The following is a 25373-nucleotide window of genomic DNA, read 5'->3' on the forward strand; positions in this document are numbered from 1 at the left end:
CCTTGAATTCCTTGGACAGTCTGGATTTAAAATAAACTGGGGTCCTCTAAACTGTGAGAATACGCAGGCAATTTTAATTTGTAATACATTCTGCTTAATGAATGAGCAATGAAAACAGGTTTTTGTCATAACCCTTCTAATACTGTGTTTCCCCGAAAATAAGACCGGGTCTTATATTAATTTTTGCTCCAAAAGACGCATTAGGACGTATTTTCAGGGGATTCTTATTTTTTCATGGACAATCTACATTTATTCAAATGCAGTCATGTCATCTTCTTCTGGAACATCGTCATAACGTACTCAATGCGTCCGTCTGGCTTATTTTCGGGGTAGGTCTTATTTTCAGGGAAACATGGTAGCAGTTGAGTAGTTAGAAAAGAGACTTGCTGTATATGTTTCAAATATTTATTTCATTCAACAGACATTTATCATAGGCTCTTTGTATGCCAGACCTGGTGCTACAGCCATTGCTGGGGAGGCGGTCCGTCCGCCCTTGTGATGGCTCTTGTTAGAGCGGAAGTGCAGGGCTCTCTCCTCTTGTGAGGCTGCAGCTCTGTCTGCACCTTAGTAACAGTAACTACTACAGCCTCTCCATCTTGTCATCTTGCATGTGCTGTATCCCCACAACACCTCCCCACTAGTTTGTGAGTTTCCTAAAAATAAAAACTGTGACTTAATAAGGTGTGTGCCTTATTTGTACTGAATATTCAGCAAATGCTGGTGAATTATTCAAATGAGGGGTTGAAGCACAGGTGAAAATTTCAGACTGTCCACTCTGGGGGAGAAGGGATGCCTCTTCCCGTTTTCTTCACTGCTGTACCCCCAGGGCCTAGTACAGTGCTTGGGACGTAATAGATACTCAGTCAACACAAGGCTGAATGAATTCAAATGAACAGAGATTTAGACTTGGGTTGAGTCTACCTGGGGATTCTAATTGAAGCATTTATTTATGAATTTAACACGTATTTCTTCTGTTATCACCTTATGCTACCGACCACGTTAGGCATTGGAGGTACAGGTCCTACCCAAAACAGATTCTCGTGTCAGAGAAGTGGATCTGTAGAGCAAAGGCAGGTTTCCGTGAGCAATTTGGAGGGACAGCCACAGTTCGGGGAGGTAGATTGAGCAAGGGGGTCTTCTACCTGCTGTTTCTTCTCCACTGTCAGCCAGTTGAGACTCAGGAACTAGGGATGGGTGGGTTCCCAGGAGCCCAGCAGGAGTGTCTTTGCAAGATACAGAAGGGTCAGCGGTGCCAGGCGCGCCCAGGGTTGGAAAGGGTATGGAGTGCAAGAAGTTCTCAGTTAGCTTTCATGAGAGAGAATCTGGTCCTGAAAGGAATGTGTAGATAAACTAGTCTCTTCATTCATATGTACTGAAAAGTTAATATACTGTTACAGAATTATTCGTTTCTTTAAAAAGCTCTTCTATTTTAGGTACTTGAAATTTTTTTAGTGAAATGACTACTGTTGAAAGACTTAGGAAATGCCTAAGGAAACGAACATAATCTAGTGTGTTGTTAGGCTGCTTTGGGGAGAGTGGGACAAGTCGGGGTCACGCTGGGTTTGAGTCCTGGCCCTGTCACCTGCCTACTGGTTTCATGTGGTAAGCTCCTTTACTGGACATTCCAATCTTTCCTCACCTGTAAAAGGGGGTGATAATAAATAGTTCCTGCCCCATAAGATTAAATGAGAGAGCACCTTCGCCATTGGATTAAGGATAATGAGTGCATGGAATATGCTTGACCCTGTGCCAGGCCAGCTGTTCAATAAGTGTGTTATTGTTGTTCTTAATTCTGTTCCTGTTATTGTGCAAACGTTCTCTGCCTTACTTACCTGTCTCCCTCTCCCAGAACAGCTGGAACCGGGAGGGTGGTTGGATAAGAACAAATTAAGCGTGCTGCCTAAAATGGCTGGGAGTCTGTGTGCCCATTTAACAATTCTATTAGCGAGAGTAAAAGCGGGGCTTCCCTTTAGCGATTTGCTTCCGGTTCTGTAATTTGGTGCGATTGACTGACTAACGTTGTTGTGGTTTTAGCTACATGAAAGCAGTTACGACGCCGGCAAAGCCCTGCAGCGCCTGGTCAAGAAGCCTGTGCCCAAGCTTATCGAAAAGTGCTGGACCGAGGACGAGGTGGTAAGCGTGGGCGCGAGTGTGCCTCGGGGCCGGGGGCGCTGGGTGCTGGCTTCTCAGTGGGTGACGCCTGCTGCTTGGGGGGAAAGGTGCTCATTCCAAAGACCCATCATGTGCACAGACTGGCCATGACCTCATCAGGCGAGGGAAAGAGCCTCTGAGCCTCAGGATTGTACAGAAAGGCTTGATTTGAGTAAGCTTGGGCCCTGTAGATAGTGGGAAAGATTTCCCCAGGCTTCATGGAAAGGGAAGAAATTGAAAGTTGCTCTTTTAGAAAGTTAGTTTGGGTTGGGTGCAAGCTCCCTATTTTAAGACACAAGCTTGTTAAAACCCGTTGATACATAACCTAGAGTAGGGCTGGTGGCTTTTTTTTGTCTTGAGGGCTGGCAGGATCCCTAACCTGCTGTAGGACATTAGTCAAAAGCCAGAAGCATAGACTTGATTAAATAAATACAGTAGCTCTTCCATGTTCATTCTGTTTTTATGGCCCATTAAAGAAGGCAGGGAGATAGAAGTGTGCCCACAAATACAGATTTACCAACCCGTGGTACCTGTCTCAGTAGAGATCTCCTGAAGCTGCACCCCCATCTTGTGACGTTTGAAAGGTATTGCCCTTCAGGTTGAGTGAAATTAAGGTGAAGGCTGGCACTGAAACACATAGTGATTGTAAGTTCCTCACCTGTATTTCAAAATATGCCAAGTTTTATGTGGTGGTGTGATCCTACTCTGTCGGTTTTTTCCCCAGTAATATTTATTGCGTGCTTATTGTGTGCCAGGAGCCATATCAAAAGGAACCCAGGGTCCCTCCTCATAAGGCTTGTGTTTTAAGAGGGAGACCACCTGTAAATCAGTATGTGTCAAATGGTGGTGCATGTGCTGAGGAAGACAGAGTAGGTTAAGGAGGGTGGGGGTGAACTGGGTAGGGGTGCTGTCTGTCTTTTGTAAGGGGGCTCAGGAAAGGCCTGGTAAGTGCTATTTGAGCAAAGGCCTCAGTGAAATAAGGAGATGAGCCTTTGGGATATCAGGGGGCAGACAGTTCTGGGCCCTGATGTGGAAGAAAGCATGCCCAGCATGTTCGAGAAATAGACAGGAATGTATTGTACTGTCTGGAGGTGGGGGCAGGGGGTCCTGCAGGGGCAGGGCAGGTGCAGCCTGGGGACCCGAGGACAGCATCTTGCTGTTCATGCTGCAGATTCTGAGCAGAGGAGCGACTCCTCCTGCGAGAGGGCGCCCTGCTGAGTGCAGAGGGGACCTCGGGGGGCTGTTGTGCGAGTCCAGGCGTAGACGGGAGACTGAGGAGCGTGCCTGCAGTGGGGAGAAATGGATGCATATTGAAGGCGGAGCGAGAGACTGTGTTCACGGGTGGCGATAGGTGAGGGTGGGCGGGAGTTGAGAGGAAGGGGAAGCCGAGGAGACAGCAGGGGTGGACCGGCGTGGCCCCTGAAGGTCCAGCAAGGGAGCGCCTGCGCAGTGGTCCCTCAGACTTCTGATGAAGTTGGTGTTGCTGTTTTGAAATTAAAAACTTAAGAACTTGACATGATTAGTAAAGAGATGGAAACCTAAAACATTTGTCATTGTTCAGACATTGGCCAAAGTACAAATGCTAAACCACTTGCTTTGAAAAGTCACGTTGATGTTGTGTTTCACTGTAGACCTGTTTATGTGAGAAGGAGATGAGAGATTTGGTTGATAAAAATTTGGAATTCTCCAGAAAGCCTTTGTAGAAGAAAGCCATAAGGAGATGAAAGGTGGAACGAATGTGGGACGTGGCCAGCCTTCCGGTCCTTGTCAGGGCGTCTGCACCGCAGCACTTCTCACCCGCACTCTCCTCCAGTTCTGGCCTTCCTCCTCCGTTTCCGTTCTGTCTCTCCTCCGCTCGCTCCTCCTGCCTTCATCTTCCTCCCACACTGCCCCTCCCATTTCCCTCCTGCCTCCCCAGCGCCTCAGTAGCCATGACCCTCTCCGCTCCCCCTTCATTTCTCCCTTGACCTTTCATTCCCTCTGGAATTTTTGAATTCCAAGCACTTCCTGTGTAAAAGAAATTTGGCTTCTTTTGCTAAAGCACTGCTTACACCGGGCACGATGTGGACGGGTCGCCACCGCTGCTGCTCTGGCTGGGGCTTAGTAGCTGGTGGGGCGAAGGGGGGCTGCACACATCGGGAAGGCCAGCTTTGTTTTGAAGAAAAAATAAGGACTTCCAAGTGCTGCACACTCTGCGGACAGGACATGGTCTTTAGCTGCTGTGCGTTCAGTGGAAGCTTGGAGAAAACGTGTGGGCCGTCGTCCAGTTCCACAGGGCCTGCGGGTCACACGATGCCCTTATTTATACAAAGTCCAGCTTCACTTTCTAAATCCTCCAAAATGAAGGAGAGAGGGTGATTGAATAATTGACAGGCTGGAGGAATCTTCTGATGAAGGTATCCAAATGAAATCTTGGAGCAGTTTCATGTGGAAACAAGGCACATAAACCAACACAACTCTTGACCTCAGTGTGGTTTTGGCTGTGAGAAAACACCTGCTGTGTTCATGTGGTCTCCTTCTGGTGGATTCACCAGATTTTCTCACCCAGGAGTCACAAGAACAAGCAAAACAAATGTGTCCCCATTGAAATAAGTAAATGGGCCTTCCTCCCCTCTTTTCCCCTCTGTTTTCTCTGTACTTGGACGTTCTAGTTATTTTTAAGCTTCGATGCCTCCAGTCTATCAGCTGGATCTAACTACAACAGCATGGATGTTTTCCTTTGCGTTTATGTGAATTGAACACCCTGTAAGAGGGTTGGTCAAATGAGCACCTGGCAGCCCGAATCCCTGGCTGGGCTGCGAACAGGCAACCCGTGTACCTGCTGGCTCCGCAGGTCTGCTGTTCCCAGAGTGGCCTTGCCCATCCAAGCCCCAACCGTCCTCCAGGCTTGGTGCGATCTCACCCAGCCCACGGTGACTGCCCCCTCTCCAAAGGGGTGGGTGCATCTCCTCTTCGCATCCTTTATCAGCTCGTAAGCCCGCTGCCCCTCGTGATCGTGATCGCTTTGTGTCATCACCAGACCTCTGTTCATCACCGTCTTCAGTGCTGAGTTGATTGCCCTCCTGGTTGGTCAAGTGATTAAGAGTGAGAACTTATGAGTGGTGGGAATCATGTCTGGTAGAGAGTCATGTCTCCACCGCGGAGGGGCTTCAGGGATATTGACGACTCTGTTCAAGAGAATTGCTTTTAAAGATCCTTCACTATAATTATGATTGCCCTCCATCCGGCATTTCAGTACTTGCACTAGTTAATAATTATTCATCAGCATCAAAGAGAAAAACTTTTATATGCATCCAAAGCTGACCTTAAAAGTTTCACTTTTGGAAGAAGTTCCCAAATTATTAGTAGGAATAATAACATCACCAACCTCCTCTTCGTAGATCTTTCAGATAATCACTAATCCTTGAGATCTTAGACCTCAAAATTATACAATAGGGTGCCTTTCATTTCACACTTTCTCTTGGTAATTCCTATGACTGTGTGTGTGTGTGTGTAGATATAGTACTTCTTTTTGAAGTTGCTTTGGGGCTGAGATAACCTTAAATCTTGTTGAGCTAAGGCAGATTTATGCCAATTTCTGTCAATTCCTAGGCCAGATAGTGACAAATGAACTCTTCTGTAGCAGAGTGACTGAGAAACACCTTGGTAGCTAGTTCATGGCCGTCTTTCAGGCTAAATAAACTGGTCAGATCACAGAAGCATTTTTGAAGAAATGCTAGGTCAGTTCAAGACGTGTATTAAATACCATGGTTTGGGCCAGGATGGAGCCCCCGTGAATGGCTGGCTGCTGACTTTGAGGGTTAGATTGATGGTTAACCAGTTTCACTCAACGTTGTGCTAAAAATATTGTTCCTTTTCAGGAAGCCATCCAAATCAGTGGAACTTACAAAGAGGAGGAAAATACACATCAGAACTTTTTAGAAAACCTGAAACCCTAGATCATTAGGTTTTTAATTAAACATGATGAACACATTTAAATATAACACAAAGGCCCCCAGGCTGAAGTGCACCTGATGGAAATGGATTAAGTCTCCCTTCCATGCTCCAGTGGTTATTAATTCTGTTTACTTATACATGCTGGCTGAGGGTAGTGCTTGCTGCTGCTGTGCTGTTGCGTATTGCACTGGGATTCCATTGCTGCTTGATGCTGGGCTCTTAATTAGCATTCAGCTGTTGATTATGGAAATACTGGGGATGCTAATTGAATTCTTTTTAAAATTCAGGGCCTGCATTTTCCTTGTGGAGTTTGGCCTGCCTTGCAAGGTTGTATGACTGGGTGCTCCACCGAGCTGTGCATTTCACCCTTTGCTTCCCATCCACTGGGCTGTCTTTGTTTTGGAAATTATTTTTATGTTGAATTAGCTTTCAGCAAAAATCCAGGTGTTGCAGAGGGAGGGGTTTTGTTGCTTACGACATTCCTGCAGTGTTTCCATTTCATCTTGGTTAACTATAACTTTCATCTTGAAATACGCTTCCCTTTAAATATTTTATACCAATTTTAATGTAATACGTTGAGGTGAACAACCTAGACACAAATAACCTCTGAAAATGTTGCCCAAAGATAGTGAATCCATGGTGGCAATAAACCTTAATTGGCCGTGTACATGGATTTTCAAATTCATAAATTTTAAAACGTCCTCCAATTTAAAGCTCAGTTTATCATAAATATAAATGAAAATTCTCCTTTCAAAATTGGCATGGCCTGGCAAACTAGTTTTCTGAATATTTGTAATCCAATGAACCCGTGTGGCTGGTCAAGGAATTACTCACACAGAGTACACACAGCTGTTTGCATGGTGTCTTACCTCAGCAGCATCTTCAGATGCCTTTGTTATGCCCTTTTTGGGGATGTCTGCCGGAGAAAACATTGTTTTCATTGTTCACTCTTTTCAAGCCAGGCATCTGGATGTGCTGGAAGACAGAGCTGCTTGGTGGGGTGAAAACACAATGAATTTTATTTACTGTTTGTGTGGCCGCTGTAGAAAATGGTATTCACAGCAAAACCAGAGTTAAGGTCCTATAGAGAGAGAGCAGGAGGTTGTGGAGGTGAAGCAGAGAGTGACGATGACAAGGGGGCAGGAAGCCTTCAAGTCACTGTCACGGGAGTTTCAGGATGTCCATAATCTTGCTATTTATTTTTAAATGTTATGTCTGCAGTATAGGGGAAGGCTTAATTGTAGGTGTTTATTTTAGGAATGTCAGATTTCCAGAGTTGTTGAGCGTCTTATATAGTCATTCAAAAAACGATGATGATGGGAGAATCCTGGAGGTTATCTAATACGAATCCATTCATTCTCTTCTTTTATAAATTTTATGTGAATTTTTCCTACCGTTAGAATGTCATTATAAAAACATTAAAGGGGAGTTGAAACCTCACTACCGTCTCCCAGTTACGTAGTTTCATGCTCTCTTTGGATCTCTGTTCATGTACATACATCGTTTTATATAATTGTAAACTTACGTAAGTTGAATCATAACATTGAAATTCTCACTGTCTAAAGAAATCTCAGTCTGAAAAATTTTACAGTTCACTTGAAACCTGAAACATAGACATACCATATTTAGTGCAACGTAGAATATGTACTTGCTAATTTTAAATTAAATCAAAGTAGATTTTTCTCTCTACTGATTACCCTTCCTCGCATTTTAAAATAAATTGGTTTCCTATGAACAACTTAATTCTTAGATATGAGAGTAGGAAAAATTAGAGAAATACAAATGTTGACATACTGCACATAAGTAATATACATATTACTAATGTTATGTATTCTAATGACGGTCTGTGGTAGAAAGCATGGACCTTAATATTACAAAAAAGGAAAATGTCCATTCAGATAACATTTGCCTAATGTTTCAAGTATTTGCCTAATATTGAACTATTTTTGCTATGATTGACTCCGATCAGCTTTTGAATCAGACCCTTGTTTAAAGAAGTCAGTAGTGTGGATAGAGTGGAGTTTATTGTCAAGTCCTTTCGGAAATGAGACAGCAAATTAAAAATCAATTATATGTGCAGAAGAGTTGGTGTGAAGCAATCAATTTTGTCAGTTTGCAGAAAGATTCTATTGTGTAACAAGTTGTAAAGAGAAATGTATTTTTAAATCCTTTAGTAGATAAGGTAGGCCAAGCATTAGAAGGGGAGAGATATTTCAAAAATTTATTTCAGTATTTCACGTCAGTAGAAGTTGCCTCTGGGTTAAATCTACAAATTTAGCCATGGCCTTGCCTTTCACGTACATGGCTTTATGGCTTCCGAGGCTTCCACTTTATACTGTGGTCAAAAAAACCTAATTGTACCTGTTATTCTTTTTCTCATTTTCTTTAACCAATGTATATATTTTTAAGTTTCTTATCTCCTAGCCCTCATTTCAGGTGGTGGTTGTTTTTGTTTTTTTAAGCCAACAATAAATTGTGTTGATCTTTGGGGATCTATGTGCTCACACTCATGTGCGTATTTCTGCATGTGTGTATGTTCAGGCCTCGGGACAACACAGAACAGAATAGAGACCTGGGAAGTAACCCCACATCGGATACAAGCGTATCCTGAATTATTCCTTGCTGCTCAGACTCATCTGTTAAAATCAAAGAGTAATTTTCATGGGGCATTTTTCATCTTTGCTTGAAGAGGGGAGCATTGGGGAGAATCTTCAGCTTGAAAGATTAATAAATACTAGAGCAGTGGGTTATTGAAACCATGTTTTCCATCTTATTTTCAAGGGCATGTAAAAAAAATGGAGATAGTATACACTTTCAGCCACTCTCGATCATCTTTCTCTGTTCTTTTAAAAAATGAAAACAAGACACAAGGGGACTTGAGAGATTGCATTTGTTCTCCCATAGACAAAGTGGTTATTTTATAAATGAAGAGGATGGAAAACCCTTTCCTTCTGCAGTTTCTTAGCAACAGCGCTGGAGTCAATTTTAATGTGTATGCATGGAACACTGTATAGTGACACTGGAGCCTTACATTTTCACAGGTGAAACCTATTGTATTAGCCTGGTAACTGGAATTCAGGGTTGGGGAAAGGAAATAAGAGGTTTAAAAAAAAAAAAAAAAAAAAGAATAGGAACCCTGCAACGAAAGGAAGTAACCCATTTTGAGCTGTCTCCTCTCTCCTGGTGTACGCATGTCCTAAACCTGAGGTCTCTCTTAGGTAGAAGTAATGATGGCCTCGGTAGCCCCTAGTTGTACCTTCACTAGAGTTCCAGACTGTTTTTTTATATTTCCTAGTAGTGTTTTGCTATTCATCCTTCCCCAACACCCTCATGCTAAGTGATACTTACAACTGTTTCATCACTTGCTTTCAGACATGTTTTCCAAAGTACAATTATATGGGTGAATTACAGTGCATTTCCCACGTAATGTAAAACACAGTAGTCGGGTGTGAGGAAGCTGAATGCGTTTGGTGGTCATAAAGAGAAAGATGGTCGCTGCAGTTAACCAGCTGGCGTTCAGGACCCCGTCTGCCTCTGGTTCTGCATTTCTTGCGTTTGGTGCTGAGACTTGGCAGAGAGACGCCAAGCCTGTCCGTCCTCCATTATTGCCGACCCTGTGTGAACAGGGATATAGGATGACCCCTGCATGCTGTCTGCAGGTTACTTACTCAGTTCTGATTTTAGGTTATTGGTTGATATTCTTTTATTCCACAAATATTTGTAGAGCACCAACATGCTGCCAGACACCATTTTATGTGCTGGTGATACAGCAGTGGACAAAACAGAAATTCCTGTCCTCTTGGAGCTGAAAGTCTAGTGGGGGGTGGATGAACCCCAGCTCACTAAGTGACACCCAGTGTAGTAGCTAAGTAGTAAAGCGTGGGGGCTCTGCCCCTGTGGGTTGTGACAACATGTTCCCCATGGGTGCGTCCACACTAGACTAAGAAGTGAGGGACATCGGTCTGATTCTTCTTGTGTCCCCACCACATAGCGCAGGACCTGGAGTAGGGCTGGGCATCAGGAAACATCGTTTTCTGGGTTGAAAATGGAAGAGAAATTTAGGAGGCCTGTTTTCTCCTCCAGCTCCTCAGATCACTGCCGTGGAGTCGGTGCGCTGGGCTGAGCTCCTCCGTTCTGCAGGCAGGGGGCTTCTCCGACCCACACAGGGCCAGTGCAGTGCGTGTCCCGACTGGACACTTACGTCCCCATCTTTCCTTCTCAGTAACATCCCTTGGAAGGAGCAGCCAACCCCTTCCAGTTGTCTATGGTTTTATTTTCTAGATTCCAATAAAAAAAAAAAAAAGAAGCTCATTCTTCGCCACATCACTTAATACTTACTGATACGTATGGTTGAGATGTTTTGCTATGAGAGAGTGAGTGATGGAGAGAGAGAGAGAGAAGGAAGAAAGCTCAGGAGGTAGCCCAGTGTTAATCTGGGAACTCGGGGACTAACCCACCTTCCCATGCAGCCCATCACTCTTAGAAATAGAAGGACCTGCTTGCTGGCTGTCTTGGGCCGTCTCTTTTGTGACTGTGTTATATGAATTATACACCTTGGCTCTCAATTTCCCTCCAAACGTCTAGTGTGCTTCCTCTACTTGGTCACTTTGGAATGTTTTCCCTTTCAAAGGGCTAGATCCCATGTATTTAGTCCCAGGAATAGGAAACAGAAGAACTAGCAAATAAATATCCCAAGGAACTAACATGTTCCCAGAAAATAAGACCTAGCCAGACAGTCAGCTCTAATGCGTCTTTTGGAGCAAAAATTAATATAAGACCCGGTCTTATTTTACTATAAGACCGGGTATAATATAATATAACATATCAGTATAAATAATATAATACCAGATCTTATATTAATTTTTGCTCCAAACGATGCATTAGAGCTAATTGTCCAGTTAGGTCTTATTTTCAGGGAAACACGGTATTAAAGAGGGGTAAGGAAAGTTGCAAGTAAAACCCAAAATAAGAGAATGGAGCAGAATGACTGAAATTACACCCTATTGCCTGAGGGCTAAAAAAAAGTCTACCAACACCATATTTAATAAAGTCTGTGTTTAGAATCTGCTTCTTTTTTTCCTTTTTTTAAACGTTTCTCTGTCATTCTGGATCCTTTTACTAAATGTTCAGAAATGATGACTCCTGGGATGCTAGGAAGATCTGTGTTCTGAAAGTAGAAGAATGCCCTGGAATAAGCTGGATACCTGGGGCTTTGTCGCCTTGCCCGGTGTCCTGAGGGCACCGAGGACACTACTGAAATGCAGGGCTTGAAAACTGGAGGAAGGAAAGAAGGCTAGTCATGCCTGTCTGTCTTTGTTGGAGTGGCCTGGGGTTGGGGTGAGGGGATAAGCAGGAAGAGGTTTCATGGCTTGTGGAGAGAATGCTGACCTGAGAGCCACCAGGCCTGGGTGACAGTCCCCAGACTGGCAGCCACCTTTGGAACCTCAAGGAAGCCAGGTCTCCCCTTGGGTCTTAGTTTTTCTTGTCTAAGAAATGATAAGAAAAGGAAAAGAAAGGCGGAAAGGCTGAACTTGACGAAGGCTGACAGGTGTGTTTGACAGGAAATCTGGATCTCACACCGGTCTTGATCTGTTACCCACCCCCACCCTTTAACTTCTCAGGTAAAAAATTGGGCAGATGTTTTTATCTAAAGCTTATGGAATCATCTGTGTTTAAGAAGTTTGAAAATATGTGCATACACACTCACGTTCTTTCAGTACTAAGAGTTCTTGGCTTCCCCTGGCAGCTGCTTTGTAAATTTTGATTATAAATTTATTTTTCTAATCTTTCCCATCAGCAGTAATAAAACAAAACCTTTTAGACTCCAGAGATGCATGTTTCGCGTATTACAGGCCATCCCATAGTGGGAGGCAAGGGTGATCCATCACCGGTGGATCTGCTTTATGTTACTTCTAGTCCTTTTCCTCCTCTTAACAGCTCTGCACCTTTTCTGGGAGCCACCCTCACTGAAGCCTGTGGGGGTGTCACACATTTGCTAATAAGCTGCTTTCCAAACAGGCACGTTCAGCCCAAATTAGTCATTTTCTTTTTCTATCTATGGTCTCTAATTAATGAAGGTAGCAGAGCTAAGCAGCGTTGGTTATCTTATCCATTTTGAAAGGGGAGTTGTAGAAAATGAATTTAACAAGGTCTGATTAAGCATAGATTTGAGGAACCAGTTGACCTGGGCCCCAAACCCATCCAACATTAATTTAAAAGTAAAGTAGCTTTGCTTGTAGGAGGCATTGGGCCCTTGGTCTGTGGTTCCCACTTGTATTCCCAGCAGGACACTACTTGGGGATCTCATCGGGCAAAGCTGTTCCAGTTCCCAGAGCAGTTTAAAGAGGGGGATAGACCCTGGAAATTCAGTATTCTCTCTCTCAGGCCAGTCCATGGAAATGAAATTCTCCAATCTTTTCGCAGTAACAAAAGTTAGAAAATTACTTTCAGGTCATCCCTTGGGACAGCCCAACTTTTTTGTCAGCTTCCCAAGTTTTTTACCCCAAAGCATCTTGCCCTTGGTAATTTGTCTCCCTCATGAGCACTCTCTGACTTCATAGCCAGCTCACATTTTCCCTCCTCTCCCCACTCTCACCCCCATCACACATTCCAAGGGTTCATTTAGATTATCTTGCTTTGAAGCAGATGTTCAGATGGATCATTCCGGTGCTCACACATTTAGAGGAGTCAGTAAACATTGCATCACGTGATCCTCCATTGGTTGGAAATAATTTTCGGCACTTGAGAATGCCATTGTCACAAGGATATTTGTAGGGGAGTCTTCGGATGAGTAGCTTTACAACAGGGGTGGTGGATTCTAAGAGTGCGAGACCAAACATCATCTGTTTCTGGGTAACCAACCTTAGATTTGCCTTAAAAGATATTATACAGGGAGCAAAAGAGAGGATGGACTTTTCTTCACCTTATATTGGATTAAATTCCACTGCATTTCCATATCCACTCTGTGCAGGGCTCTGCTGGGTGCTTGTGAAACCCTTTAACCACTGCTCACTGTCCTAAAGCTTCCTCTAGTTGAATCTTCTGTTGTTAGTTTGGTCTTCTGTTACTCAAGTGACATTTTTTTGTATTTAGCTTAGTTTTTAGAAATGAAATTAAAAAATAGTATTGATTTCCTTATTACAAAAGAAAGGGATCTGGTTGCTGACTTTGGGCAAATAGACTGCATTTGTTCTTTAAATGCTAAGATCTCTGCAGGAGTCACCACTAACCTTGATAATTGCCTGGCAGTGTGGCATCCTTGGCTGAATTGGCAGTGGATATAAATGAGCAGTTCAGTTGGATGTTGTCGCCACAGGCAACCTAGGGAGGAGATGGCAGCCCCACGATTGAAAACTCTGAGCACCTCTTCTACAACTGGCAGTGTGCTCGGGTCCACAGGGGACGCGGGGATGGACATGCTGCTTTCCTCTCTGGGGCAGGGAGATCCAGAAGTGCTCCGAGGAGGAGGAGGAGGAGGAGGAGGAGGAGGAGGAGGAGGAGGAGGTGTAATTTGAGAGGAACCTTGAAGGGTGGATAGGATTTCAGCAGGCAGCACTTACAGAGGTTAATGGAAGAACAAAGGCCTGAAAGAATGTGGGCGGTTGGTTAGTAGCCGGTTGCCCAGTTTGAAGAAAGTAGATGGAGGAGTGTGTAAGGTGGCTGATTCAAGGCCACCCAGTCTTCATGGGAAGAGAAGTTTATGTTTAATTTAATAGGAAATAGGGAATCATGACATATGTTTGAAGGCGGGTAATGATATGACAGTGGCCATCATTGAAGATTAATCTGACAGAAACATGGGATGAATTGAAGTGTGTAGAGAAGGGAGTCAGTGGTTCTGAGGCCTGGCTGCACGTTAGAATCACCTGGAGAGCTTGAAAATGTCCCAGTGCCCAGCCTGCACGTGCGACCTGTTAGGTCTGCATCTGTGGGCAGGACCCAGGCGTCCGTGACCCAGGCCCTGAGGCCCATGGGCCTGGCTGAGGACTGTGGTTCCGGGGAGATGTGGGGAGCTCTAAGTCAAGCTGTGGTTTCCAACCTTCGTTGCACACTGGAGTCACATGGGGAACTTACACACACACACACTCACACATGCGCGTGCAGAGACACGCACACATGGCAGAGACCTGGTCCCAACCCGAAGACTCTAACTTATCTGGGGTATGACCAGGGCATGGGAGTTCTACTGTACAGCCGGGACTGAGGGGAGCCGAGGTGCAGCTAGTGAGACACAAGAGGACAGACCTGTACTGTGTGTCAGCTGCTGTTCTAAGTACTGGACGTGAGCTGACTTATTTATGGACATTTTATAGATGAAGAAGCCGGGTCCTAGACAGGCGAGAGCACTTTCGCAAGGTCACAGAGCAATTCGTAGAGCTCTGTTTCAAACCCACCTCCCGGGTTCCAGAGAAGCCCAGCTGGAGGTGGGGAGGAAGGAAAGCGGGAGATGCCATTCTGATTCTGTGTTTCTGTACAGGGAGGAGTCTGGTGGTGTCATTAATAAAATTGTGAAACCAGGAGAAGTACATGCTTTAGGGCAGAAAGGAAGAGTTGATGTTGAATTTGAAGTGATTATAGAAGATGCAGGTAGATGCAGCAGTTAGAAATGAGGGTTTTAAAGATAGGAACGCTTTCTGGTTTATAGAGAAAGTTCACAGTTGAGGAAACTGGGCTGGAAGAGGTTCATTAGCTTGCTCAGGGTCTCCGAGCTAGTAGAGAGTCAGTAGCAGAGCCTCTGACAGTGTTGCCAGGGGTAAGTAGTAGTGCGGAGTGAGAAGAGACTCAGGAGGGTGAGGCGTCCTAGTCAGAAGTTGGGGTGGGGATGAGAGGAACGGGAGGGGTGGGCAGGAGGTGTGTGCTGTCCGGACGGAAGGAGGCTGAGAGCTGGCCCCCGTGCGCTGCTCTGTGAGGTGATGTGCTTCTTCAGGGCCCCTGATCTGACAATGCCTCACTCCTCAGGGGCTCATGAAGTGCTGAACTGAGTGACCATGTAGATAGAGATTGAAGATGGAGGCGAGTGGTGAGGAGGCAGGATTTTATGAATAGAAGAGTATTTCGAATTTAAGATTGCAGATTGGAGTGCTGCTTCCAGATTACGTTGTGCTGTTTCCTTAGTCACTCAGCAGTTGGTCATGTAACTGTGTGCTCGACACTGAGCTCAGGAGATGGAAATCACCGCAGACGTCCTGTTCTCATGGCGCTTGCATTCTAATGGGGAACAGACACACAAATACACGTCACTAAGATAATTCGGGGAGATGCTAAGAAGAAGGTGGATCAGTTCCAGTCCAAGGACCCTGAGTGGGGGGGGGGGGTGTAGAGCTCTGGATGGAGCTGACTTCTTCAAGGCAGCAGCGCCCGTCCAAACTTCAGTTCCTCTAAGGAAGTCTGGGCAAATGATGCCTCTGGTAATTCAAGTCAGTTAATCAAGCATGATATCTACTAGTTTGTTTGTTTTTAAATTCTAGTGACTTACCCCCCACCTGGTGGTCTCTGGGGTCCTGTCTCAGTTGCCTGTAAAGTAGCCCTTGCCAGGACGAGGTCAGTGCCTCCCATATTCAGCAGCTTTTGAGAGCTCAGAACAGACTGAATTGGGCCGAAAGGGGAGCTGGGCTTTGCTGTGGAGGTAAAATCGTGTGACTGTCAGGGAAGTGAAAGCCAATGCGTTTGTCATGCATGGATATGCATTTTCCTCTGTGGGTGACACAATAACAGAGGGTGTTTAAATGCCAGAAAGGTTCTATACATCTCTGCCATGACTTGCAGGTTGGGGAGAAGATGAGAAGAGGAGGGTCTGGTTCTTGTTAAGACCTTTGCTGATAATCTTACGGCAGCTTTGGGTGAATGTTCTCTTCACCCAGAAGGTCCAGGAGAGGGAGGACGGGAGTTGTGGCTGAACCCAAAGCGGGCTCTGTCTAGCCCGTGGAGTTCCCTTTCGATGTCACCATCGTTTCGTTTCTTCGACTCTCCCTCAGTGTAATGTTTTATCAAACAGGCCTAAGAGCTGAAGCAACACAAAAGAAAGACGTGAAGGAGCTTGATGCGTAGGTGATTCATTTCCTCATTATAAGGAACATTTCTTTCATCCTCTGTGAGGCCACAAGAATCGCTTGCCACTGCTAGCCCCCCAGTCCTGCCTGCCGGCAGTCGGAGCAGCCCGGACCTTCTGCCAGCCTGGGGACAGGCTGTGAAGGCTGAGCTGCAGGCTCAGGGACAGTCTGACACTCACCGGGGCAAGAAACCCACTGCTCGTGTGCGGGCTTTCCTCTGACTGGTTGCCACCGTTGTGTCCTTAGATTTTGGTTCATGATTTGCTCAAAAACAAGAAATTCCAGTTTCTCCTCCTATTTTTTCTCTCTCTACCTTCTCTCTCTGCGCCTACTTTTCTTGGATTACTCTTCATCTGTCTGTAGAAAACCACCCAATAGTAATGTAATTCATGTTTGGTGGTGGGAAACAAACATGGTTGCATCTGTGCCTCAGATCAGTTGCTGTACCTTGGGCAAGTCATTGATTCTCTGTAAGAAACAAGAGTATTAATTAAAAACAACACCAAAAAGAGTATTAAATAATGAGGCCCTCAAAGGCTCTGATACTGGCAATAGGAGTTGACATGGAAGAAACATGATTTGTCTGTGTAAGGGACTCTTTCAGGTGGCCCCAGACAGGGCCACCCCACCTCAGGGAGAAATTGTAATGGCAGTGATGGACTTAGGTGCCCAGACCTCGTGCTGGGTTGAATGTGGGAAACTCCGTGATGGGAGTAGACAGAAGGATGGAAGCATAGAGAATGACAAAACATAGGCATGAGATACTGTAGAAAGGAACCTTGTGCAGGGTCACGCGGGGGGTGAGTGAAGGTAGTCCAGCCCAGAACAGCTCCACGGCGGCACAGGGTCCCCAGGCAGAGTCCGTGGAAAGAGACATGGAGGTAGGAGAGTGCGGGTCGTGTCCAGGGGACAGCAGTGGCAGGAGTGCAGCCCAGGGGCTACCACCTTCCTCCTCGTTGCACTCATCGCAGACATTGAACACAGCACCGTCTCCCCAGGAGCTGAAATGAAACCTCAGAATTCATTTTAACAAACCTAATCCAGACCCTCGGTGTGGTGGGAGCTGATCCGTGGAGATTGCAGAGCGCTTGAATTGGCGCACTGAGGAGTCTGAGCTCTTTGCTCTTCTCGGACAGAGAGGAGCCATAACCAGTTTTGAAATTCAAATAAAGAGTGGTCTTGACCTGGGTGGGACAGCAGTTACACAGGAGGTCTTTAGTGGTGTGATCTGTCGTGTTCTAGAGAGTGTTTTTAGTAACGCTAGTTTGGTTCTGATAGGTGAAACCAGAGTCTGATTCATCGAGCTGGGATGTGGAAGCAACCCTTGGCGCTCCCAGGAATTCCTGCAGCTTCCTTTTAGATACAAAATTAATTTTTCCCTCTATGAAGCCCCTAAAAGAATTTTGCTTAATAGGCTTTCTATTCCCTCTAAAGTTTAAATTCGCATATATTTTTTTCATCATAAGGATGTAACTTCTAATATATTATAAATATTGCCATTTGAAAATAAAACTGTCCGGTCACTCCTGAATATATCCAGTGCATTTTGAATACCATCGTGATTTATACTGATTATCACTACTTTAAAAATACATGAATGAGCTCCTTTTTAGCAGTTTTTACACTTTATCTTTTCCCCCTTTAACTTATATAACTAGTAACTTGTCAGTCTACTTCCCCATAGACTTTATTCCTAATGTAAAGCATTTTGTGCTTGAATCTATTGTTAGGTCGCTCTCTCATACTCCCTGCAACAAAAGTATATGCATCACAATATGTGTATGTATTGTGATTTCCTTTAGAAATAAAGATCTAAGTGTTAAAAGGTCTCTCCAATAATTATGTTATAAAATTATTAGTACGCTGTTGATCGAAACAAGATATTATAAATATTGATAAAATATTACTTTTTAATATTTATTGGAAATAAGATGGATTCAGTTTTTAAACACATTAGATGAATATTCTGAGATGAATATTATTGTTCTAATGAGCCCATGCTCTGTATCAGTTTTATTCCTGTTCATTTATTTGTATATAAGCACTCAGAAACCTTGCTTACATCTGAACAAGTAGACAAGTAGATGGGAATATTTCAGTGTTACCTAATTATTTGAATTTCTTCCATATGCCCAAAACTAATGATTTATCATCGGACATATTTTAAACAATCTGTCAGATCGACGTCCACTCATCCTCCTCCAGTTCTGCTGAAAGCAGAGACTGGGACAGTACCTGACTTGCATGACCCTTATCGTGCCCTTGGAGTTGGCCGCTGTGTCAGCGACCACACCAGTGTTTTGAATTGACTCTTTGTTTGGTGCCTTGGGGTTTGCACATCAGGCAGGGCTGCCTCCTTGCATTCCAGGTGAGAGAGAATGATACCTTTGTCCGTGCAGTGACAGGAGGGTGGTTGTGAAAAGGAAGGTGGAGGAAGAAGGGGAACTGTCCCTTCTGCACAAGAGCGCATCCTCAGGCAGACGAATTTTCGGGAAGAACACACGAAAGCTGAGGCTTTGGGAGTGAGTTCCCTTAACACTGTTGGAGTCCATGTACCCTTAGGAAAGTCTTTTGTTGCGTACCCCAGTTTACACATGACAGACCTGTAAATCTTGCTTGCCAGGCCTGCCTCTGGGCGCTGGGAAAACGCAAGCAAAGTCGGGTCCCTGTAGGGTCGGGACTGGCTGTGTGGAGAGGGCCAGCCTGGGAGTCTAGCAGAGCAGACGCCTTCCGGGCTCAGTCCGTCAGCTTTGGGCCGTGAGTTGCTTTGGAGATTTAAATGATGGATAAATTACTGTCCTTGCCCTCCAGTTTATAACCTCAGCTCTTACTACAAAACAAAATGAGCCCTCACCCTCCCCCCTAAAAAAACCCTCTGGGAGATCTTGTTATTTAGTATGTTAATAAGGTACATATATTTCCCTTTTTTAATGTTTTGATAACTGGATTTCAGTACAACTGGTTTCCTTTTTAACCTGTGTATTTTATTTTAGGCATTTAAAAACTGTTTCTAGAAAAGGTTAGGCTTTACCAGACTGCCACAAAGGGTCAAAAAAGATGAAGAACTGTGTTCTGAGTGCTGGCCTCTTCCAACATAACCAGACGGTTTCCAGAGAGTCCTGAGTGACCGTGTCAGTAAAGGGGTTGCGTGGAAGGCTGCTGCAGAGCGTTGGCGCTCAGCAGACCGTGGTACCACGCATGGCTCGGTCGGTGCGAGCCACATAGGTGTTTAACTTGCAGTAGACAGACCGTCAGGCCTCAGACCAGGCGCTAGCCGCATTAGCAGAAGGATATCAGTGTCTCCTGTGATCCAGTTTACTGTGGGGCAGTGGGAATCCCGCCCACCCGCCCCTCTGCCAGGGGCAGGGTTCCCCCGGGTCACTGACCTTTGCCCCTACTCTACCCCAGGAAATCCTTCTGGAGGAAGAAAACATTCATTATTCCAGATTGTTTCACAGCAATTGAGAATGTTCCTGGTTTTATTATTAAGTCACGTGGACCTGTGGCTTCTTAGTTGTTCTTGGGTTTGTTTCTTGAACAATTCAACAGTCATTGTTTTCCTCCAGGTACTTCCTTAGGCAGGTGATTTGCTCACGCTCCAGGTCCCCTGACTTGAAGAGACGGAGCTGCATGTGGGTCAGGTTTCTTGCATGCTGCTGACTTGATCTCATTTACAGTATCGCATTTCTGTTGCCGTACACTGTGATCTGGGCCTCCCCACAGCTTTTTGACAATTAGTAATTGAGCAGGAAGTGTTTTTATTACAGTGGCCTTTTGATTTTGATTTTACAATCGTGTAGTGTTCAGCAGAGAGCAGAGGTGGGGAAGTGGCTCTCTGCAACACATTTTTGACAGAGAGAAGTCTGTTGTTTCAGCCACTTGGCTATCTGTCAGCGGTTCTCACACTTCCCCCTTGTGTTGGTTGCCTGGCAACCTAGGGCTGGAGCAATCAAACCGTGGCCAGTGCTTTTCCAAGCCCAGATTGGGAGATGATTTATTGGTGGAGCTGTAAGCACGGTAAACCCAAGCCTCAGAAATGGACCGTTTTTTTTTTTCTTTTTAAACGAGGAGTTTATACAAACCACATCAAGAAAAGAAAAGACAAAGAATATCAGTTGGAGGGTTTTGTTGTAAAAATTTTAAAGAACTTAAATAAAGGCCTATAGTGAGCTTGTTATTATGTGTCTACCCACATATGTACAGGTTAACATTTCGACTTGGGTTATTACTCTTTTTCTTTTATTTTACTGGAACACTCAACATTTAAGTTAGTGCTTTTATCTGGTAAATTAGGATACTTGGGATGCCATCTTCCCTGAGAAACAGCCCAGGGAATGTTAATGGCTTGCCTGGGGTCATCTGTGAAGCCTTGATAGAATCAGGGACAGAACCCCAGCCCCTTTCCTGGCGCCAGCCAGTGTACGTTCTGGGCTGAACGCAGTGAGCAGAAAACACTGACAAATCCACGGCCCTGCCTTCTGTGCCGCCAACAGGCACTTCAGTAGGTCTTCTCTTCACGTGGGCATGCATTCGTGTGTGGAGAAGAGAGCTGTCATCCGACCACAAGTGAATTCTGAACTTGCAGATTCTTCCCACTTTCTCCTTCTGCCTACACGGCTTCTTTGGCCCCCATCCCCCGGGTTAACTGTGAAAATTATCCGGTATTGATTTATTTTTACTATGAGAGCGAGTTTTAAAGTCCTTTTTGAGGCTTCCCCTTCATAGAATCTCAAATAATGTCTCCAATATGGCAAGTAAGGACAAAGAGAAATTTATTTGGGGGAGGGGGGCATAAGAATCCCAGCCTGACTTAGCAGGCTAAGCATTTTTTAAGCATTTAATTTTATAAAATTTTAAGGAAATACTTGGGAACTCAAACTCCACTCCGCATGCAGCCCAATGTATCCAACTGTGTATGTAAATGCGCTATTAGTATGTTTGTATTCCTTATAAATATACAGATCTAATCTGTTTGCGTGTGTAATTTACACACAGCTGTGTTCATTCTCCCTTAATACCAATATTTTCAGCAAGAGTGAGGTATCATGGGAGCGCTATTGTTCCAAACAAAAGCCAGCCTCGCAGCCTTGCGGTGGGGCCCATTACCAGCGCCTGATGTGGGGGCTCTCCCTGGAGAGACCCTCTTGTGGTAGCGGCCTCCGTGGGGACAGCATGAGTCCAGACCGGGTGCCTGTCATAGAAAGAAAACAATGACCACCGGTTGGACAGGGATCTGCCTTTTGACCGAGGTTTGCCTTCTGTAATTGAAATACACTCCCTCCCCCGCTACATTTCCTAAAGGGATAATTGATTTCCCTCTGTTTGGCGATCCTTTAACGTGAAAAGTTAAATGAGCCCTGGCTCTTGTCATGTTGTGGTGAAGGAGAAACAAAGTCCAGGATTCCCTTGTATGGCAGGAGCTGAAGTGAGCGCCTGGTGCTGGTCAGGGCCTCAGTTTCCCCTGCTGGGAAGTGGGGCACATCATAACAACTTCTGGATCGGGCTGAGTTCTTTTGGGAGACAAGTTTCACTTCATTTGCAGTAACAGGCCTTTATGTGATTTTATTTCATTTAGGACTATATACCATTGTCCATAATTCTAACAGTGTATTTATTTTATCTCCCTAGTAGAAAACTTTTAGTGCTTTGGGTGTTTTAATGCTTTATAAAAAAGAAGTAAGGGTCATTCTAGACCTATGTTGTGTGAGCACTGAAGTGTCCTAGCCCAACTGGAGATGTGCTGGAAAGTGTAAAACACACTCACTGAATTTCACAGACCAAGTAGGAATAAAAGAATGTAAACTATTTCATTAATAGTTTTTATATTGAGCATATGTTAAATTGATAATATTTTAGATATATCGAGTTAAAATGAGCATTAGCGGCACCTGTTATTAAAATCAGTTTTATCTGTTTTCTTTTAAAAATATGGCTACTAGAAAATTAAAATTCCATATTTGGCTCCCATTTGTGGCTCCCATTCAATTTCTATAGGGCAGCCACTGATCTAGACTCTTAATTCTAATTTTTTGCAAAAGGCTTCTTCACTAAAGAGTTCTACTTTTTTGGTCCCTTGTAATTTATAGACAAGCCACGTTTATTTTTTCAGTTTACTCTTCTGTGCTGAGATCTAGTTTGTTAAAAAAGTGAACTTTTTAAGGACTTGTTTCTGAGCCACTTCACAAGGACATTTATGGGAAGCCTCTGCGGTGGTATCTCGGGGAAAGGAGGAGTTGCTGATGCCCGTTTGGGTTCTGTTATTAGTGTTGGGTTATTTTTAATTAGGGTGTAGCTGGGCAGCCACAATTGGCAAGAGACATTTAGCTGGCGGTATTTCTGCATCTGTTAATGCCGCTGCTTAACTAGCCTGTTCTCATTTGACTTGAAATGCATTGAAGCATACCGATATTTACCCCGTGGAAATGCTTTGTTAGGTAGGCCGCAATGAAAGGACGTCAGCGTGCTGAACGTAATCGTCTAGACTCAGGGGCATATAGACAGAGATATGAAGGATGACTCAGTGGCCTTTGCTAGTGGGCCCAGTTGCTATGTAAACCATCCAACATGAGGTCATATTCCTATTGAGCATGTGGTCATTGAATGAAAAATGGAGTAATTTTATTTGACATTTGAGATCACCTGGGAGGGTTAGCACACAGGTATGTTGAAAAAGTTAATCATCGGCTTCGCTCTGGGTGCTGAGCTGGCATCGTGGAGTGGGATGGTGGGATGGCCGTGGTTTCTCTGCTGGGATTTGTATGTTTGAATGGACAGAAAAGCTGGTGTTAAATAATTTTGTAAGTAGTACTTAGAGGGTCAGAAACTTAACAACAGTGAACACATATCAAGAGACGCTGAGTCAAGCTGGAGGGCAAATGGCTGGGAAATCAAGGAGTGTTTTGGGAAGACCAAACTAGCTCACCTCCAGATTCATTCATTCATTCATTCATTCATTCAACCAGTGATTGTTGATCACCTGCTATATGTATCAAGTGCTGTTTCAGGTGCTGTTATAGTAGGGGAAAATTTCCTCATGAATTTATATCACATATATCCTACCATGTCATGCCATATGGTAGTAAGACCTATGTGTTAAAGCAGAGTAAGGTTATAGAGTGATAGGACATGCAGATTGAGGAAGTCTAATTGGAAGGTTGTTCACTCGCTTAATTAATAGTTGACTGACATTGGTAGTGATAGTTTTTAGTGGTTTTTGTAATGAATCGCATATTGGTTTCCTACGGCTACATAACGAATTACCCCCAACAATAAAAATTACCTCAAAACAACAATGATTATGTATTATCTCTCTCTCTCAGTTTCTGTGGGATGAGAATTTAGAAATGGCTCAGCTGTGCAGCTGTGACTTGGGGCAGTCCTTTCATGAGGTTGCAGTCGGATGGTAGATGGGGTTCGAGTCATCTTGAAGGCTCCTTCACTCATGAGTCTGAGCTAGGAAGACTCAAACATCTGGGGGCTGGAACAGCTGGCGCCTGTGAGGCATCTCTATCCTGTGTGCCCTCCCCAGCACGGTGGCTTAGGGTAGCCATACTTCTCACTGTGGTGCTCAGGGCTCCGTGTCTGGAGAGGCCCAGCCACGCACAAGCCGTGTGGCTTTTTGTGCCCCAGTGTCACTTCTGTCCTGTTAGTCAAGACAGTTACAAATGTCCACCCAGGCTCAAGGGCAGGGAACAGAGATCTTTCTCTCAGTGGAGAAGTGACTTCACACTGTGATAAGAGCAGCATGTGGGATGGGATGGAAACATAATGTCACAAATAGAAAGCTTTTGTGTGTGTGTGTTAATTTTGTTTTAAATAATGTAGGATCCTTGTCTATAAAATAAGAGTTTTGACCAGCTAAGATGCTCTAACGTTTTCCTTCCAATTCTGACATTCTCTGATTCTACTTTTACAGATGTGGCAGGGAGTGATTGTTGACAGTTGCCTGGCTTTCGTAGGCATTTCCGGGGCACATCAGCAGGAGTCGGCTGGTGTAGGACTGCTGGACTCTTCTTGCTGGTCTCAAACTCAAATACCTTAGGCCCTGGCACTTCAGTCACCCTTTGTGTGATAGCTAATCTTACAGGGCCTAAAAGCCTCTGTGGTTCTATAGCTAATCTTACAGAGGCGGAGGTTGGGTAAAACACTGATTGAAACCAGGAGCTGTCCGTTAGCACGACAGTCGTGAGCTAAGGAAGGTAGAAGAATCAGGGCAGCATCATACCAGACCTACCTTCCTTAGTTCTCATACACTTTGGCCTTTGGAAGATTAGAAAGGAAAGAAAGCAGGAAGGAGAACGCTTTGGTATTACTCCTCCATGACAGCTAAACAGCTACAGTATTTGACCCTAGATAGGACTTGGTTTAGAAATGCACAGCCTTGGATTTGGGCTGCTGTTTTAACACGTTGCGTACGGCAGGGTTTTTTTGTTGTTTTGTTTTGTTTTAAATTTTATTTTATTAAATTTATTGGGGTGACAATTGTTAGTAAGATTACATAGATTTCAGGTGTACAATTCTGTATTACATCATCTATAAATCCCATTGTGTGTTCACCACCCAGAGTCAGTTCTCCTTCCATCACCATATATTCGATCCCCCTTACCCTCATCTCCCACCCTCCACCCCCCACCCCCTTACCCTCTGGCAACCACTAAACTATTATCTGTCTATGAGTTTCTGTTTCTGATTTGTTTGTCTTGTTCTTTTGTTGTTTTTGGTTTATATACCACATATCAGTGAAATCACATGGTTCTCTGCTTTTTCTGTCTGACTTATTTCGCTCAGCATTACTCTCTCAAGATCCATCCATGTTGTCACAAATGTTCCTATATCATCTTTTCTTACCGCCGAATAGTATTCCATTGTGTATATATACCACAACTTCTTTATCCATTCATCTATCGAAGGACATTTTGGTTGTTTCCATGTCTTGGCCACCGTAAACAAAGATGCAATGAACATTGGAGCACACGTGTCTTTATCTCTAAATGTTTTCAGATTTTTTGGGTAGATACCCAGGAGAGGGATTGCTGGCTCATATGGCAATTCTATTCGTAATTTTTTGAGGAACCTCCACACTGCCTTCCATAACGGCTGCACCAGTCTGCATTCCCACCAGCAGTGTATGAGGGTTCCTTTTTCTCCACAGCCTCTCCAACATTTGTTACTATTTGTCTTGTTGATGATAGCCATTCTGACTGGGGTGAGGTGATATCTCATTGTGGTTTTGATTTG

The 25373-nt window shown here is 44.5% G+C and overlaps 1 protein-coding gene across 6 annotated transcripts in view; it reads left to right on the forward strand.

The window, feature by feature from the left end:
- Positions 1–25373, forward strand: part of RERE (arginine-glutamic acid dipeptide repeats) — a 389301-nt gene that overhangs the window by 298786 nt on the left and 65142 nt on the right. For 5 of the 6 annotated variants that reach the window (XM_019746719.2, XM_019746720.2, XM_019746721.2 and 2 more), the window contains one exon: positions 2035–2133. In XM_019746719.2, the coding sequence (XP_019602278.2) occupies positions 2035–2133 (99 nt within the window). The remainder of the gene's footprint in view (positions 1–2034; positions 2134–25373) is intronic. The other variant, XM_074334103.1, reaches the window with a different exon arrangement.

Source organism: Rhinolophus sinicus, linkage group LG06 (assembly GCF_036562045.2).
Source record: "Rhinolophus sinicus isolate RSC01 linkage group LG06, ASM3656204v1, whole genome shotgun sequence".
NCBI classification, from domain to species: Eukaryota; Metazoa; Chordata; class Mammalia; order Chiroptera; family Rhinolophidae; genus Rhinolophus; species Rhinolophus sinicus.